The sequence below is a fragment of the Uloborus diversus genome, chromosome 4 (assembly GCF_026930045.1).
Source record: "Uloborus diversus isolate 005 chromosome 4, Udiv.v.3.1, whole genome shotgun sequence".
NCBI classification, from domain to species: domain Eukaryota; kingdom Metazoa; phylum Arthropoda; class Arachnida; order Araneae; family Uloboridae; genus Uloborus; species Uloborus diversus.
This window is the reverse complement of record NC_072734.1, coordinates 161,758,033-161,777,984: the sequence shown is the minus strand read 5'-3', so window position 1 is coordinate 161,777,984 and position 19,952 is coordinate 161,758,033. Positions and strand designations below refer to the sequence as shown.

General features: G+C 32.9%; 1 protein-coding gene across 5 annotated transcripts in view; it reads right to left on the bottom strand.

The window, feature by feature from the left end:
- LOC129221595 (la-related protein 4-like) overlaps nt 1-19,952 on the bottom strand; it is a 195,145-nt gene that overhangs the window by 54,797 nt on the left and 120,396 nt on the right. The window contains exon 1 of one of the 5 annotated variants that reach the window (XM_054856113.1): nt 9,631-9,750. The exons of 1 other annotated variant lie outside the window; for it this stretch is intronic. Coding sequence is in view for 3 of the 4 variants with exons in the window: in XM_054856110.1 (XP_054712085.1) it covers nt 9,092-9,191 (100 nt within the window). In the remaining variant the exon portion in view is untranslated. Of the gene's footprint in view, nt 1-9,091; nt 9,206-9,630; nt 9,751-19,952 lie in introns of those variants that run through there. 3 more of the 5 variants (XM_054856110.1, XM_054856112.1, XM_054856109.1) reach the window with 3 other exon arrangements.

Sequence of the window (19,952 nt, the reverse complement as noted above, 5' to 3'; positions counted from 1 at the left end):
TTTATTCTGAAAAAAATGAAGGTTTCTTTCTTTCTTTTAGTAAATGTGTAAATTATTATTATTTTACATTCTCCTAATGGTTTCAAACAAATTCTATTAAAAGTTGAAGTTGTTTAGGAAAAAAAAACATAAACTGAACTTAAAATGTTTATCCTCATATGGTTCAAGAACGTACATTTATATTTATTTACAAATTAAAAATATTACAGGTTTTATTAAATTTATGTGAAATGATGGGCGAAGATCGAAAATTGTTGCGAAGGGGAGAATTTTGAATATGCCAAATTTGGAAATCCCAACTTTACAGAATGATAAAATTCAAGCATTGCACACATAACATCTATTGCGTAGGAGCAAATTGAACATCATTGAAAACACTTTAAAACAAGTAACTAAAATTAAAAATTAAAAAAACCCTCACTGGGTCGCAAATGTAGGAGGGAGGAAAATTGAAAATGCTTTTAAAGGCCCTTGTACTATTGAAAATCAGTTGAAGTATTTTATTTGTCAACAAATAGAAACTGGCAGCAGATTAAAAATTTTCAATCATTACGTTTAAATTTCGTTGTCGGTCAACAATGAATTCAGTCACCACTTGGCTTATTTAAATGTTTTTAAAAAACGTTATAATTCTAATTCTACACAACATGAATTTCTAAACTCATTCTATCATACGCAGAAAAAATTACTCTTTTTTGGTACTAAATTTTTAAATATGTTTTCACTGCAAAAATCGCAAAAACCTTTTAGAGGTTTTTAATTAATATTTTCATCAATTAATGTCATCCTAAGACGCAAGCTATCTTTAAGAACACTCTTGATTAGCTCTCCTTTCGATCAAAAAAATTCAAGCACTTTTCAAAGAAAAAAAAAACTTTTTTCAAGGCAATATCATAAATTTGTACAAAAAATATTGTATGCAGATCATTTACTGCAAACGTAGAAATAAGGTAATAATTTTCAAAAAAGAATAGGAAAACAAAATTACTTCTTCAACAACAAGAGACTTTGATGAAAGATCTACTGTGTCAAAAGTTTTTCTGAAAATGTCTCAAAAGTTCAGTCATAAAGAGAAATAGATCCCAAGAGGTTTAATTTTGCAATCTCCACATTCAAAGAAGTATATTTTGTAGAATCAACTAATTAATATTTAAAAAAAAACCTTTCATGCATGCTTTTAACTTTTATGGGAAGAAACCAAAATACCCAAGATCAATGGCATTGCCAGAGAGGAGTTTTTTGATTTCCAGTGAATAATCGTAATGCAAACACCCATTACACACCTTAATTATTTTAGCAGACATGAAGAAAATTATGTACCTATAAATTCGACTTTATAAAATTATATAATTCAACTTTATATTTAAAATACAAACTTGAAGTTAATTTGTGAGGTTCTCAATTGCTTAAATTTAAATTTTTTTCAAAAAATCTGTTATAACTGAAAATTAGCTAAAGATAAATAAGCTAATCTGATGTAGGATGTGTCAAAATAACTTCTAGTTGTCAAAAATATAAAAATATTTACAAAATGCAAACGTATTGAAATCTCAAACAAGGGAAGCAAATATTCGCGAATTAAGTTGTCATGTTTCCCACAAAATAAATTTGCATTTTACTAAAATTAAACATAAAATACGCTTATCTAAGGTAGCATTATATAAAAATAACATAAAATTAGTCAATATATTTAAATATTTCCAAGATGCAAAAAGACTGAAATTTCAAACTAATGAAATTAAACAAAAAATAAACTAATCTAAGGTACCACATGTCAAAATATCTTTCGGTTGTAAAAAACATCAAAATATCTACAAGATGCAAAAGGATTAAAATCCCAAACTCGGAAGCAATTTTTTGTGATGTTGTATATTGAGCACAAGTTCAGAAAATTGCATTGGTGAAATACTTTTTTTAAAACTTTTAAGCACAATCCAATGATTTTTAAGAGAATTTAAGCACTAAGAAACTTTTTCAAAGTTTTAAAACGTTTTCAAGGTTCTTAAGAAGCACTTGAAAATGAATTTTTTTCAAGCACTTTTCAAGTTTTTTCAAAGGTGTACGAACTCTGTTAAAAATATTAAACTTAGTCAAGTTATTTTTTAAATGGTCAAATCCTATGTTTTTAAGCTTGCTCTTTCGAAAAAAAATACTTTTAAAATTTCGGAAACATCCCCGTTGTAATTACAAAAGTTTAAGAATGAAATATTTCTGTTTTTCAAATTTCGGTCTCTTCATATAAAATTTTCAACTCTCAGAATCACCAATACTTAATTTTCACGATAAGTGCTTTTACAGTATTGGAACAAAAATTTCTTTGAAAATTAAAACATTCAACCACGGGACATTCTCTACAGCCAGAAAACAATGGAGTTACCACATTATCGGTTATCACTGATTCATGTACTTTTCTTTTTAAGTCAAGCTCTATTAAATTTTATCAAAATATGAAAATTACGATGACTAATAAACTTAATGGCGTCAAACAGATAGAACGTATGGCGTCAAAATGATATACCTAAGGTCAGCTGTTATTTTTACGAATCTTATTTCTCATTGCATCCACTGATGCACTTGTGCAAAACTTGTTCCAATCAAATTTGCTTGAACCTTGATTATTTTATTTATTTTTTTGTTGAAATTTATTCAAAAGTAGCTTCCAGAAATCGCTACAAACTACTATTTTGTTTGTATCGCACTACTCACTATACTACTCTTTTTAAAAAGTAGTGTGCTACACTACAAACTACTAAAAAATGTATCTACTACAGTAGCGTCGCTACTTCCAACCACTGGTCTTGACCTTTACCACTGTTGTTAGGAGGCGACGACAAGCCTTTTAGTACAGAAAAAATGCATTCAACTCGAAAACGTCCCTTTAAAAAAAAGCAGCCTGCCTTTTTTTTATCCTGGGAGAAGCTCTGTGGAAGTATGCATCTAAGACGAATGGTTACGAAAATAAAGCAGATTAAACAGGAACACCCCATATATCGTTGCTCAGAGCAACAGCAGAATATCTTAGTGTTATTTGTGGGATTAGACGACTTACTGTTGCTCTGAGGCGATATAGACTTTTCTCGCACACACCCGCCTCTTAGCTGTTAGCCTTATGCGAAACAACCCCCGACATGGCTGGGTACGTCACCCCATATATAAATTAGCCGCCATGGTGGCCAGATTAGCTTTCTTCTCCGATGTACTTCGGGGGCTTCGTCCTATTTTTGCCACCTGCAGCGGTACATTACGTAGTAAGTAACTCATTAATTTTTAACCCTACATAACTCTGGAACCATTCCATTCCAATTTGCACTTCATCATTAACTCAATTAATGATGATTAGTAAATTAATCTTCAGCACGGCACACCTCTAGAACTATTCCATTGCCAGTCCACCGCACCTCTTTACCACCAGACTTGAGAATCCAGTTTCCCATGTCTATGCTCTCAACCAGAAACTTGAACCATTTAAAGATCAGAACACTTCTGCTTAAAGCATAAAAAGAGAGAAATTATAACCACGGGGGAAAAAGTGGTTATAATTTTGCTGGGGCAAAAGGTGGCTTTGGGAAAGAACGACTAAGTAGGAGAAACGGGCAGGTTGCCAAAAAACTGCTTTGAGGTGGAAAAGCGAAACTGTCTATAAAGGAGAAGCTATCTAAAAGTGATTCTGAAAGAAGAACGAAGAGGAGAAAAGTCTGATTTTTAAATAATATCTCCACTAGTTACAGTTGTACAATTTTAACGCCTAGCTAAACATGAAGGTAGGAAAATTATGAATTTTGATACCTGGTTCGATTTAAAGCACTTTTTCTTCTGTCTTTCTTTGAATATGAATTTAATTATTTAAGGGTGAACTAGGCAAAATAATTATTTGCAGAAAATTTTCCAGTTAGGATTTGTGTTTGCAGAAAGCCTTTCATTTTATATAAGTCTGGGAGTAAATACATCTGTGATGTTCAACAGTATACTAGTTTTTTAAGTTGTATATGTAATACCTTTAATGAGGATAAATGTAGAGGAAGAAAGGGGACACATACGGTCACTTAGTGGCAACTAATTCATCATCGATCAAGTTGAGCTATTTTCATAGATTAGTATTGTCCGATTTCCACGAGAAGGCACTTGACTCTGCCTTCGTCATGTGGTGCCCGATGATTCTACTTCGCTGTTTTTGGCAGAAGGCATATCTGGATCATAGCATTTTGTGATAAAAGCAGCAGTTTTTAAAACTTAAGAATAACGAAAATAGAAAGACAAGTGCAGCAAGTAATGTTACAAATACTAAAACTTATTTTGCACATTAAAATGTGAGCCAAAGTTAAGAATGTTTCGTCGATTATGTCCAATATAACTCATTTTCTCATATTACGGAAACTTACTTCACAGAAATTCAGTTATCACGGTAAAGCCTGGAACAAATTAACTGCAATAAACAAGAGTTAACTATCTCCAGGGTTCAGATATATATCCAATATTTATTTTGAAAATATCATGATATTTTCGATATTTATTTTTTCAACTACAGTATTTTCTACATAAAAATCATATTTATCATAGTAATAATGTTTGTTTTTTATTAAAAATAACCAAAATATTATGTACTAGATTTTTAAGATGAATTAATACATCATTAAAATAACTTATTTTATATTCTTAATATTATTAGAAATGTAAGTTTTAATTCATATAAAAAGTGCCTAGTGTATTTATTATTTTAAAGACTTCAGTTTACTGATTGAAAATATCAGATATATTTCAAAACATCAGATAGTTTCGAACCCTGACTATCTCATTTTGTTATCTACTAGAGACGTACCGAGTGCATCGGTACTCGGCCAATTTGCTGAGTACTCGGTACTTGGCCAAATTTTGATCAGGTACTCTAACAATACTGAGTAGTTGTAAAAAATTGAATATTGTTCAAAGCAGATTTTACAATTAATAAAAAACTGCAAGCATGTAATATGCCGCAATCGTTAACAATTTTGAGAATAATGAAGTTTGTTATGCTTTTTTATATTATTAAATGGATTTTTGAACTATAAAAATACCTTTTCTTAAAAAATAAAACGTGAAAAGCACAAAAAATGCAGGAACGTTGTAGACACCTATTTTGGCATTACAAGTAATGCTTTTTTTAATGCACAAAATGTGAGCTTGTGGATTTAAAGACATCGTAAAAAAGCCAGATTTTTTTACATTCATTAGCTTACATTTTATGCACTGAAAAAGATGTTCCCTATAATGCAGAAACACGTGTCTGCAGTGCTCCTGTATTGTGCTTTTAATGTTGTTCCATTTGCTTTTAAAAATTATTTACGTTTAGCGGACTAGAAGTATAGATTTAAATAATTTGTTTTAATTTCCAACTTGATTAATCCTACCTGTTATGTATTTGTTTAATTTTAGTTTAAAAAATAACTTATTTAAAATTATTGACACAAACAAAATTTTTTCAATAATGCGTCATTAAATTTCACCTGGAATTTTGTTTTAATAACTATTATTTGGACATGGAGGTTTATTGTGTCGTGGTTCTTCTTAAAACATAATTGGAACTCGGCACTCAGTAACTCGGCCAAAGTGCTACTCGGTACGTCTCTAGTATCTACTATCATTTCTCTTCCTAATTGCCGCTTGTACCGATTTAAGAAGTAGGTTTAATCTCAACAATTTGTGGCGGTGTCTATATTTTTTTAGAGAAAAAATTCCTTTAATTAATAATGAAAATTCAATTGCACAACTTCTTTTAAAAAGTCGGCTTCAGGGGCACCGCCCACCAAACTTGTACAACCCTTCTCGTTTGATATCCCACTTTTTTGGTGCACCAGCCGCCTATTCTTTTCCAAATTTTAAAGACTTTTCTTTAATTTATAGTCGGCGATTTTGTTACTACTCAAAAGGATATATATTTAAATCACACATTGCATGAAAAAAAATGATGTTTTATAACATCTGGTGTTTCCAAATAATTATCTTTGGTCCGTAAAATTAAAAATTTGTAATACTGGTTCAACAACTTTTCTGTACATTCAACACATATACGTACACTCTGGGTCAAATACTCTGGTATTATGCATCATTTGTTGTAGTTCACTACAAAAAAAATACATTATTTTTTCAGCCCCTGGTCAAAATTAACATAACTCAAAACATAATATTTTGCGCTCTTGAAACAAAACTATTTTATACAAAAATATAGAGCATATTTTCGACAAAAATCAAGTTTGCTCAGGTGGATCTAAGCTTTTTTATTCCGACATTATATGTAATACCATTTAAAAGAAATTTTTGTTTTTATTGACATAAACATTATATTAAAGATTTCGAACAAAATAGAGCATATTTGTACATTATATAGCTTGTTTAAATGTCAAAGCATAAAATTTTAACTCTCAGGGGTCGATCCAGGTTTTATTTTTTGGGTCCCCATTTTGTGAAAAGGCAAAATATTTTTGTGAAATTTCGTTATTTTTGTGAAAAAGCAAAATATTTTTGTGAATTTTCTTTATTTTTGTAAAAAAGACCTTGTGATTTTTTTCTTGGAAAAGATTATATTAAAGCATTTTTTGCTGTCGTATCGTTATAGAAAAGCCTTAGACAGGTTTCAGGGGTGATTGCAAGTTCTTGAAGAATACCTGAAAGCTGTCAAGAGAAAATGTGCTGGGGGAGGGGGGAAGTAAGACCCTTAACATTTTATTCGTAATTTGACACATACATTACATTTATTGCTTTTTACAAATATACATATGCAAGGCACACTTTCTTAAGGTGAAAGTTTCACAACAGATTTCCTGTTTGCCCCTCTCAAACACTTTAAGAGCAATGAAAATTGCACATGCTGCTGAACGTAATGATAACTCCTAATAAATACAATATTAACAGACTCAAAGATATCACATATTTCTTAACACAGAAGTGAAATACTCATTAAAGATTCCATGTATGTGTTTGAAAAACTTAAAAGTAATTAAAACCCAAAATAATACTGCACCAGCATTCAGCGTTTAATTTTTTGACTTTTGACGTTCTTACAGAGTAGGTATTTTGTTTAAAACTTTGTGATTTAATGATGTTAATAAATATATAAGAAATTTTACTTGTTTGCCTCTTAACAAAGCACAGTAAACATCAAAAATGCGAAAATTTCGTTTACCATGGCCGATGTAAGGAAATCAAGATCTTCAAAACAAAAATATAAAAACAGCATGTAAAATAATTTTATTTTAAGTAAAGTTATTCTAGAATTGGATTTTGAAACTCAACACAAATTAATACTAAATATATATTGCGTAATCAAAGTAAAATTTAAGATTTTCCTGAAAACAAGCTACCAATCACAATTTTCCCTCTCCCGTCCCCCTTCTGACGCTCTCAAGCAAAAACACCTCACGCAGCAAGCAAAAAGATAAGATGGGGGAAGGTGGAAGAGGCTCCCGCGTAGATGCGTACACATTTGCGGTTAAAAAATATTGTCAAAAGGCTGCCTTTTTATAAATTTTTGTGAAGGGGCTGCTTTTACGACGCGGAATTTTGTGAATGGAGCCGCTTTTGCGATGGGGAATTTTGTGATTGGGGCCGCTTCTGCGACGCGGAATTTTGTGAATGGGGCCGCTTTTGCCATGCGGAATTTTGTGAAGGGGCCGCAAAGCGGCCCCAATTTGGCGCTTATCATTTCTCTTCCTAATTGCCGCTTGTACCGATTTAAGAAGTAGGTTTAATCTCAACAATTTGTGGCGGTGTCCATATTTTTTTTAGAGAAAAAATTCCTTTAATTAATAATGAAAATTCAATTGCACAACTTCTTTTAAAAAGTCGGCTTCAGGGGCACCGCCCACCAAACTGGTACAACCCTTCTCGTTTGATATCCCACTTTTTTGGTGCACCAGCCGCCTATTCTTTTCCAAATTTTAAAGATTGTTTTCTTTTATTTATAGTCGGCGATTTTGTTACTACTCAAAAGGATATATATTTGAATCACGCATTGCATGAAAAAAAATGTTTTATAACATCTGGTGTTTCCAAATAATTATCTTTGGTCCGTAAAATTAAAAATTTGTAATACTGGTTCAATAACTTTTTTGTACATTCAACACATATACGTACACTCTGGGTCAAATACTCTGGTATTATGCATCATTTGTTGTAGTTCACTACAAAAAAAATACATAATTTTTTCAGCCCCTGGTCAAAATTAACATAACTCAAAACATAATATTTTGCGCTCTTGAAACAAAACTATTTTATACAAAAATATAGAGCATATTTTCGACAAAAATGAAGTTTGCTCAGGTGGATCCAAGCTTTTTTATTCCGACACTATATGTAATACCATTTAAAAGAAATTTGTTTTTATTGACATTAATAAACATTATATTAAAGATTTCGAACAAAATAGAGCATATTTGTACATTATATAGCTTGTTTAAATGTCAAAGCATAAAATTTTAACTCTTGATAGGCCATTCAATGTTCAACATAAATTTCAATAGATTTTATGAGCAAAAATGAATTTAAACACTACAAAACAAAACTATAACATTACACACACCTTATAAAGGAAAAGAAATATTCATGTACACAACAAGTTCTGAATTTTCAATTTTCTGATGCAATACAATCACAGTTAAAAGTGTGTCCTTGTGATTCGAAAATCATTGCATTAATTTACATGTCATTAAAAATATTAAAAAAAACCGACTGGCTAAAGTAATTTTTGGTTCAAGTTTTTCCTCAATTATGCACAAGAAATTTCTGGCATCACGAATTTCTATAGATTACAACAGATATACCTTTAACACAGGATATAATTTAACTAAATGAATAAATATATAAATAAATATTTTAAAACAGCATTAAAAGACCACTGATCATGTATCTAAATACTAATGCTAAACAATAATTAATAAAAAAAAATCGGGAAATCGGACTATTTCTTAATATGCATACATTCAATATTAAAACATTTAAAGGGCTGAAATCGTTTAATAAACAAAATTAAAGAGCCGAAATAAATGTTATGAAGAAAAAAATAAGCTATGTACCTAAATTTGCACGCTCTATCTACTGCGATTAAACATGTACTGAATACCTGGGGGCAGCGTACATTTTGAAGCATTGCGCATACTCAGAACAATCGAATGATAATATAAATGCTCATTGTTTATCAAAATAAGTGGATATTTATACATCAGAACATATGATCTGAAAAATTCAATCACATCAATTTAGAAGTAAGTAAAGACGATACTTAAGATGGCCTATCCAGGCGAACACGTTTTCGCAGGCCAATCGCATTGGACCAATTTCCAGAAGCGAATCACGTGAGCAGAAACAATGCACAATTATATTTAACCCAATTTCACTAGGACGAAACTTTAATTTGTAAATAAAAGCATTTTTAGCAACGAAAAAAATAATTACGTGGAAAATTTCACCATAAAAATAAGAAAACACAAGTTAGGCTTAGCCTCTTATGGAGCTGAACAACTACACTACGATACTTCCCGGTAATCTAGATCACTAGAGTTAGAGTGCGTTCGCAAACTAAGAATTCACATTCAAAGCGAACACTTAGAAAAAACGCAAAAGTATACAAAATTCATAACGATTGCAAAGAAAATTACTCACCACCGTCTTACATCATCACTGGCAAATGCCAGCACAAAACCGAAATCGCATTTCGGAATTGAATAGTCCGAAGGGCGACGGGGCGGCTTGCTCGAAGGGAAATTTAAGATGACTTTCTGCGCTTGTTGCCATTCCGTAGAAGTAAATATTCCTTTCGCCAAGGAGTTAAAATGCTTAAATACGGATGTGGCTTACACATACACACGCGCGCGCACACACACACACATACAAACAGACAGAAAACATATAAAAAAGGTTTTCGTAAAAATAAAAACGGCCTCATACAAAAAAAAAAAAAAAAGAAATCCCGATACCTTTCAGTGATGTTTTTGACATTTTCTGTTTTTTAACGTTGTTGTTTATACATTTACTTTTTTTTACACAAAGATGATTATTTATTTCTTAAAGCTCAATGTATTGTAAAAATATCGCGAAAAACAATTTTAAAAACTGCAAAAGTTAACTCACATTCCTGCTTAATTAACTCACATTCCTGCGAATCTGGGCACCATAATTTTAGGGGCACGAAAGCATGGAAACTTTTTTTTTCTTTCCTCATCTTTCTTCAAAACTAATACTTTGAAAATGTTCGAATTTCCTTGAGAGGGACACCAGTTTTACGAGAACATGTGGTACCTTGGGTCTGATTGTGCCCCGTTTGTTGGTAAGAAAACTAAGATATCTGATTGAGGGGGGGGGGGAGAGAACAGTATGAGGGGAAATCCCACAAGTTATCTAGGCCAGGGCCACACTATGGCTCAATCTGGCAATGGTAGAACTGTAAATAAAGTGCCTGGTTAAAGGGCTCATACTGCATATGCTAGGGCGGACGAGAGAGCAATGCACATGTATACAGGGGTGCCCACCTGGTGGGGTGTTTTAAGACGTACTTTTCCCATTAGGGGGCGAGAGTACTAAAATGCTTTCGAGGGACATTTGTAGGGGGTGCGCCAGGGCCGGATTAAGCAAGCACGGAGCCCGTAACAAATGCTTATCAAAGGGCCCTCGTTTTCATATGATAATAAACCGTTGCAGACTTCTTCATGGAGACGGGGGGGGGGGGGGGGTACTCTTATGATAAGAGCCAGATTCAGATTTAACGAGTAGCGAGTTCCGGTATGGGGCGCTTTTTTTTTTTTTTTTGTAGCCTAGACAACTGCGTTGGAGGCAAAGGAGCATACCTTTTTTCGTGGTGTGTAAGTTTTTCTTTTCGCTGATACTGAAGCCCATGTTTTTGTTCGATTTTTAAGCTTTTTTTTCCGCGGTTATTCTTTTGTTTTTGTTTCAGTGATCTTGGAGGGATATGGGTATCGGGCGAGTGATTCATGGATCCCCGTTAAGTGGAGTACTGAACATCTTCAATGTCAGGGGGTGGGGGGTGTGGTTCTCCAAGGAATTATTTTGAGAAATAGATGTAAAATTCTGCATTTTGAGGCTTTATAAGGGATAATTGGAACTACAAAAATATCAGGAAAAAATTAGACAAACAAAAACCTTTTAAGTTATACATTCTTTTCCAAGTTAAGATCAATCAAAATAAAAATTGCTTGTGGTTCGTCACATTGTTGAGAATCGACAAGAAACAAGAGAGAGAAATGAAAAAAGAAATCTCGTCATTGTTATATCCGTCACTTGCTCACAACGGCTTTTGGTATAGTAGTTAGGTAAGGTTTTGATCAACCGACTAACACAGCTTCGAATTAAATAAAAATTGATCAGTAGTAAAAAATGTAAAAAAAAAAAAAATGCTTTAAAATAATTAGTGTACAGATTTAGACAATTGTAAGAAATAAAATTGAAGCATTTTTCAAGGAATTTTAAAGACTTATTTCATTGTTTTCAAGGGGTCTAAAACAGTTAATTTATTTAAGGCAATTAACTTGCACTTTTCCGTCTGACGTTTTAATATTTGATTTTATAATTTTACAGGATTGTTCTAACTTTGTAAGAAATACCTGTTTTATGTTTGAAAAAAAAGGAAAGATTTCTCATAGCAACATTTTTTTTTTCAATCATACGCAGTGGAAAAAAAAAAAGGGTAGTGCATAATGCAACGCTGGTTAGTTGAGCTGTGCCCTTGCCTTTGTTTACCTGCTTTAGGGGAGCTTAGTGAAAAATAGACGTGTTATTGGCTCGGATTTTGGTTGGAACATTTTTGAAAAACTACTAAGAAAGTTTCTCAACTCAACTTAGTGCCAATTATCCCCTCCCTATTTTCCGAAAAAGAGGTAAATATTGTCAGAGTCGGAGCTCATCTTCTCAGAGCCTCACAGTACTTTTTTCCCCCTAGTTCTAAACAGGTTAACAGTATGCAGTCGAACTAAGATAAAAGCAAACAATAACATAAGAACTCCCGAAATACAGCTTTCGGGATAAAATAATAAATATCAAGATATGAAACATGTGTGAGTCACAGACATTTATCTCAAGCAATATGCTACAGAAATGCAAGAACCACGATTTTCGCATTTTTGATGCAGGATGTATCAAGGAGCTGAATTTGGCAAATTTTGGTATCCCCCTCAACTTGACATTTGTTAGAAATTTTTAAATTCAAGGTACACTTTCAACTACACTTTTGCAAATTTTCAAGATTTTCAAGTACTTGGCAATGAAATTTATTTTTTCAAGCCCTTTTCATTTTTTTAGAAACGAATCCTGCGATGTTATGGATTTGGCCGACTCCAACAAAGTGGCGACCCTAAACTCAGCTTGTTTAGCTTATACGTAAATCCAGCCCTGCTTATGATAAATACATAGGCATATACTTTTAAAGGTTTGTTAGGGGTATTACCCACTTATGTTTTCCACTATTCCTCACTGCGCATTGTTTGAGCTTTTAAATCCCAAAATGCAATTTAGACGATATAAGAGTGTTCCGCGAGCTTACCCTCGGAAATTTTTGGATATTACAGTTCCAAAACCCCAATTTTTGATTACCTTTGATAACATTAGTGGGAAAAGTGGTTCGGGGGCTCTCACTGGGAAATTTTTTGAAACTGAAATCAAAAACGCGATTATATGCCATTTTTGGATGTGGGACCTGGTTCGCTGCGACTCTCCTCAGATAATTTTTTGAAAGTGGAATCCTAAATAAAATTTTGGACGATCTTTAATGCTGTTGGTGGTGGTCGGGGTGTTCGAAGGTGTCCACAAGAAGCCCCCTCCCGCCCAGAGTCGTTGATAATGGTCAAGACGATTTTATCCGGTATACGTTATGAGTCTGCGCTCTTATGGAGAAAAAGTAATGATCTTTTATCTGGAAATTTATTTTTGCTGAGAAAAGCTGTATCCGAAAAAAAAGGAGAGAAAGATTGAGAAAAAAAAAAGTTTACACGGGATTTTGTTTGAAGTGATAACTTTTTTTTTTTGGGGGGGGGGGGGGACCGATTTGTGACATAACGCGTAACGGTGCAACTCTCGTCTGGCATTCCTTTCGTTCGTGCATACGACAGAAGCACGTGTAATCGGGGAAATTCTGTTTCTTTACTCTTTGGGTCAGCTTTAAGCGTTAAGTGATAGTAGAAAAAGTAATGAAACTAACAGAAGCTGGATGATCGTCGCAACATAACGCAATCTCCCAACGAAAGGGGAGTTTAACAATACAATATATATTCAAAACAGCATTTCAACTTTAAATTTATTTTCAAAAAAAAAAAAAAACATTTTTGCGATTAGTTACACAGAAAACATCTCGCTTCATTTAGGGTTTTGAACTGTGATAAGGTGTACATATTTTAAACGAACTTCATCCCCGCAGACTCCGTAACGCAGGGGTTGGGTACGATCGTGAAAACAAAAAATAATAAATAAACATTTTAATTTGTGCATCACAGAATAAAATCTAAACTGACTTTAACTTAAAAACAATCACTCGTTAAATAGTTATTTGAGGGGGGGGGGGGCAAAATATAGATCCTAGCCTGGTCGTAATAATACGCCAATTTTATCGTTTCAGATTTAAGCTTAACCTTGTGGTTTGTTTATGGTGATAACATTTATTTACAATTAACATTTTAAACTAGTATGTTGTGGCCATCACGAAACTTTCTTCCATATTTTTCTTTTTTTTTTTTTTCTGATCCCTCCCCATGCTTGACGAGGAAGCAATATTCCCAACAAAAGCAAAATTACACATGCAAAAACTTGACGACTATCCCAATGTCTGAATTATTGCAAAAGCAAAGCAAAGAGCGAAAATTGAAAGTTATTTTAAAAGCCTTGCTTGAATTAATTACAAATATTTTATTTGTTAACAAACATAAGATGGCAACAGTTCAAAATTTTAAATCATTGAGATAATATTTCCTATCATTTCCATACAATTAAAATCACGAGAAATACGCAGACGACAATCTATTACGATTTATCTTTCTTATTGTTGCATTAATAAAAATATTTTTATTCGCAAAAAAAAAAAAAAAAATCAACACCTCTTGGAGCGATCGGCGTCAAAATAGAACCAAAGCCTGTTTACATATGGATTCACATATATTCCAATTTTCAACCAGAACGTAGCATTACTTCTTGAGATAGGGCACTCAAAATGGAAAAAAAGAACGGGTGATTGCGCTACCCCCCTTTTAGCTGTTGACACAAAAATAAAATCAGTTCTTATACCCACTAAGGGCTACTTGCCGATAAATTTTTCTTTCATTCCGTTCATTATTTCTTGAGATACAGCAGTCACAATTGACGACAAAAAACGTTCTACAGCTCAACCCCCGTTTGAGTTATTGACACCAAAATTGAATCAGCACCTGTTCCTGTTAATACCAACATATGGACCAAATTTTGTTTGATTCCGCCAGTAACTTCCTGAGGAATAGCAAGCACGCGTAACTCGAAAAACGTCCCATTGCTCCACCCCCCTTGGAGGAATTCGCGCCAAAAACTAATGGGCACAAGTTCACATAGGGGCACATATGTGTACTAAATTTCGTTCGATTTCATGCGGTAGTTTTTGTTGTAGAGCGGCCACAAAAAACTGGTCACACACAGACGTGACACACATACATACACACACACACACACACACACACACATACATACATACACACACACACAGAGACAGACAGACATTTTCCAAAAATGGTCGAAATGGACTCAGCACACCTCAAAACGTTCGAATCCGTCAAAATTCGAAATTCGAAAATTTGCACGAATCCAATACTTTCTTCTATATATTAGACTAGCAAAAATACCCGGCGTTGCCTGGGTTAGTAATAATTATGAGAAACAATCGTTACTTGTATTTGTTTTCTGTTTTAAGTGAAAGAACTTAAAACACACCTTTTTGATGTGATTTAAAATCTTCTTTCTTACTCATAAAACTAAAGTAGCAGTAAGTAAAAAGGGCAAAATAGTCTTCATTTAGAAACGAAAACACGAAATTTAAAGCGTATACAAATTTGAAGAATTTCCGAAATATGAAATTAAACTTCACATGTTTAAAAAGATTTATCAGTTAATACTTATTTTTTGTGTACATGGAGTCTTACCTTCTCTGTATGGCTATTGAAGAACGAACTGTTTAAAAAATGTAGCCGCGCGCCCGTGATCCCCTTAAACTTGCTTTAGTTATTTTGGAAATTTTGATTATTGTGGGTTCTTGGTGCGATTTAAAATGTTACCGAATTTGCGGGAATCGTTTTGGGATGCCTTGGATAATGCTCCCCCTCCTTACTTTGTAAAACGGTATGTTACTTATTTTTGTCAAAGAGATATAGTCGCCATATGATAAGATACTTTTAGTCACCATAAAATGGCGCTAAACAATTTCATCCGAAATGTTTCCAAAATAAGTAGTAAAATTTGGCGATGGTTTGAATCTGTGCACTAAGTCACATTAATGGAAGTTTTTGTGCTGTTTATGGATTTGCCAAATTTAGTTGCTGGATTATTTTCAGTAAAAAAAGTTTTTAAAAATTCTTTAATTGACGATATTTTGTTTACATGGTGGAAGCTGACAAACATTATTACGTAGTCTTAGACTTCAAAAACCGCGACAGTTATAAAAACTGCCAAATGCATCCACTAATGAAATCTTTCTGCGTAAATTTTGGCGAGGTTTCTGCTGTTAGATTGGATAATGATTAAAAAATCCAATCAGCACAAATAATTTATTTAAAAAAAACCCATTAATTACACTAAAGTTCCGTTGAAATAGAAAATAATCAACCAAATTTAATTATTATTAGCAAATCTTGGGGAAAAAACGTTACTTTAAGATTTGACTTGAGAAAAGCCTCAAACAGTCAGACGAAACATAAAAACATTCAACAATTCTAACTATGAACTGGGAGTTGAGATGACACTAAATACTGAATTGGGTTGAGGAAAGCCTTCGAACATGGAACAAAAAAAGCTCATAACTCGTTTTTCATACAACTTAGAACTTTCTAACAGATGCCATCTTCAGTAGAAAAATAAGCGCTTTCGATGGACACATAATTTTAATATGTGCACGTATTTTTTCACCGTCATATTGGGGCATTTATGCGAAAATGTGGACAAACTAGAATAAAAAGGGAACTATCAATCGGATTTTTTTCGAACTGGTCTATAAACCTTCCCAGTACCAAACTGAACAAACGGTGAGAGTTTCAGCCAAATCTGCCGGGTAGTTTCTGAGATCTTAGGGAACAAATTTACCAAACTCCATTTTTATATATATAGATATAGAAGAAAGTAAAAAGTATTAAATCTTTAAATTTATTTTCAAAACATAAACATTTTTGCGATTAGTTATACTAAAAGTATCTCGCTTCATTTAGGGTTTTGAACTGTGATAAGGTGTACATATTTTAAACGAACTACATCCCCGCAGGCTCCGCAACGCGGGGGTTGGGGACGGCGGAGAAAACCAAAATAATAAATAAACATTTAATTTGTTCATCACAGAGTAAAATCTAAAATGTTTCGTAAGTTTGAGTCTTTTTTCTGATAAACAAATATTTAGAAACGGCGCGTCACTTAATCTATTGTTTTTGTGGCGACATCTAAACTTATGTTTAAAAGTAGTCTGAATGGTGATCAAAGAATAAAATTATTTTTCATTTTGAATAATTTTGAAGTCGGTTCTATTTATTACACAATTCCCTTAATTTTAACCGGAGATTTCAATGTTAATTTTGCTTCTGATCGAGCTAAAAATTTTGTATCGTTTCTACAATCCAAATTACAATTACAAATGATTAATAAGCCAGAAGAAGCCACTACAAGTCACGGAATTGTACTTGATGCAGTCTTTGCAAGATTTTTAGATTACATACAATGCAAAAATTTCGTTGCCTATCATAGCTACCATGAGCCAATTGTTACTTTCATAGGATTAAATAATGACAGTAATTTAATTCTATGAAAGTTATCACTTCTGCCGAGCGTCCCGTGAAGCATATTTTTTTTCTTTGAATTTTTTTTTCATGGCGCGGGGCCCGTAGCATTTGCTACTTCTGCTCTATGGCTAATCCGGCCCTGGGGTGCGCCTTTGCTCTTGGGGGGGGGGGAGCACCCCTGACGTAAACTTATTGCAATTATTTTTCCTGCGTTTAATTTTGTACTTATTTTCTCTGGATACAAGCCTGTAACTTAGAGGTGTCAGGAGTAAGAAACTGCTAGTCACGGTTTTCAGAAATTAATGTATTTACATTTAAGTGGGGGTGGGATTTTTTCTATTTTTTATATATTTTGCATTGAATTGCTCCCGCCCCGGAAAAGTTCGATACATCGAGCCTGCCTGGTTAAAGTTAATTTTTTATTATAAACGTGGTTATACATTGATTATCATTGTAAAAACAAAATGTGATAAATAAATAAATCTACAAATGAAATAAAATATTTAAAATGTTTCTAACTATTTCTATATGCTTGGTTCGCACTAAAAAGTATGAAATAAAATAAGTACTTGATTTCTCGATTACAACTATCAAAAACTGCACTTAATCCTTATATTATATTTCAGTTAATGGCAGAATGCTGCTTCGTAAAAATAGCTTTTACTGTACCGCCTACATTTCTCCTTTTCTCAATTTTGAATCTAAATTTCATGTTTTAGAATTTACCTAAATGGTATAACTTTGATATACACCCCCAAAAATTACGCGCCAAATCTGGCATTCCCTACGGACTTTTTAGGGTTGCTGTTCCTTATTTTGGTGTTGCCAATTTAGGTTTTTTCAGCTTTTAGGTTTTTACTGTTGCCAAATTTAGTATTTTCATGTATTTTGTACCATTTTTTGAGTTTTTTAAAAAGTTTTGTGGCAACAATTTTTGTGGCAACGAAGTTTTGAGTCAACAAAAACAAAAAAAGTCGCCAAATTTCCGATTTGGGGGGGGGGGGGTACATCAAAGTAGTTCCACCTAAATAAAATCTTACAATGCTTTAGAATTTACCTCAAGACCACATGTGCCACAACATCTAGGAACACATGTGGACAGTTCCCATATCCATTCCGAAATATTATTATTATTGTACGGTATTCATAAATGTTAAAAATGCGTAACTGCAATTTTTGAGTGTTGTAATCAAGAAATCATATAAATAAATTTCATACTGTTTAATGCGTACCAAGCTTATAGAAATAGCCTTTAGAATAGAAGCACATTTTTCATATTATATTCCAAAGTTTTTTCGTTTGGAAATTTATTTCAGGTGAATTGTTTTGAAATTTAAAATGTATTTACCTGTTACCTATGCTTTAAAATATTGATTGATTGATTTACTTTCGTTTTAATATAAATGCATTACGCTATTACGCATAAAGAGAGAACACCTTATACTATTACCAAGGCTTCACTCGATGCGCGTCCAGTGAAGCCTCGCTATTACTATCTGCTCTTAATATTGCAAGTTTGTATGCTCGAACTTAAAAGCAATTTTGAACTAGTGAAAAAAAAAGGAAATTCTTTCAAAAAACGCTTCTAAACTGATGCTTTACTTGAATCAAAGAAAGCTCGAAAACCTGCTTTATTAAAAAAGTTTAAAATGCCCAAAAATCCACCAATATATGTCTGCTTAATTAATTTGTTAAATGTATTAACCATACTTACTTTATAATTACTATTATTTTGCATTGTTTTTGGCATCTAAATATAAAAAGGTGACGGTGTTTCTTTGTTTGTACCCGATGGCCAGAAGACCCCATAGCACCTACAGCCCTGAAACTTGGCACAAAATTCGAACGTACCCCGGGAGTGTGCACCTCGAAGCCCGAATTCTGAATTTCGAATTAGTTTTTTTTAATTAATTAATTAAGCTAAAAATTCACATGTTTTGCCAAATTGGTAGTTGAAAAAATCCCCCCATCCCCTAACATTATGTATCGTTGGAAAGGGTTTTTTTTTCTGAATAAGAAGGTGTTTGTTCTATTTCTCTCACTTAATTAGAACCGAAGATATAAGCGATTCTAATTAAGCCAATTTTCAAGGCTACTCTTTCGAGAAAAAGCTATAACACTAGGTCCACTTTCCAGACAATTTTCAACTATAACACTAGGTCCATTTTCCAGAAAATTTTTCAATTACTTTCTTTTAAACATTTTGGAGGAAGTTGCCGTTGTTGCTTATGAATATTTTACTGTCATTACTTTATTTTAAACTAGCAAAAATACCCGGCGTTGCCTGGGTCAGTAATAATTATTAGAAAAAATCGTTACTTGCTTTTGTTTTCTGGCTTTAAGTGAAAGAATTTAAAACACATCTTTTTGACGTGATTAAAAATCGAGTTTCTTCCTTACCCATAAAACTAAAATAGCAATAAGTATAAAGAACAAAGTAGTATAGATTTAGAAACGAAAGCACTATATTTAAGCATATACAAATTTAAAAAACATGAAATTAATCTTCTCATGTTTAAAAAGATTAATCTGTTGATACTTTTTTTTTAACATGGAGTCTAAAACCTTCTCTGTATGGCTAATGAAGTACGAAGTGATTAAAAAAAAGTAGCTGCGCTCGTAATCCCCTTATACTTGCTTTAGTTATTGCGGGAAATTTCAATCATTGTGGCTCTTGGTGCGATTTTACCGAATTTGCGAAAGTCGTTTCGGGGTACCTTCGATGATGCTCCCCCATTCTTTCCTTACTTTGTAAAACGATATGATATTAATTTTCGTTACAGAGATATCGTAGCCAGATGCTGAGATATTTTTGGTCACCATAAAATGGCGCTAAACAGTTTCATCCAAAATGTTACCAAAATAAGTAATAAAATTTGGTGATTGTTTGAAATTGTGCAAAAAGGAAGATTAATGGAAGTTTTTGTGCTGTTTATGGATTTGCCTAATTTAGTTGCTGGATTATTTAACACAGTAAAAAAAGTC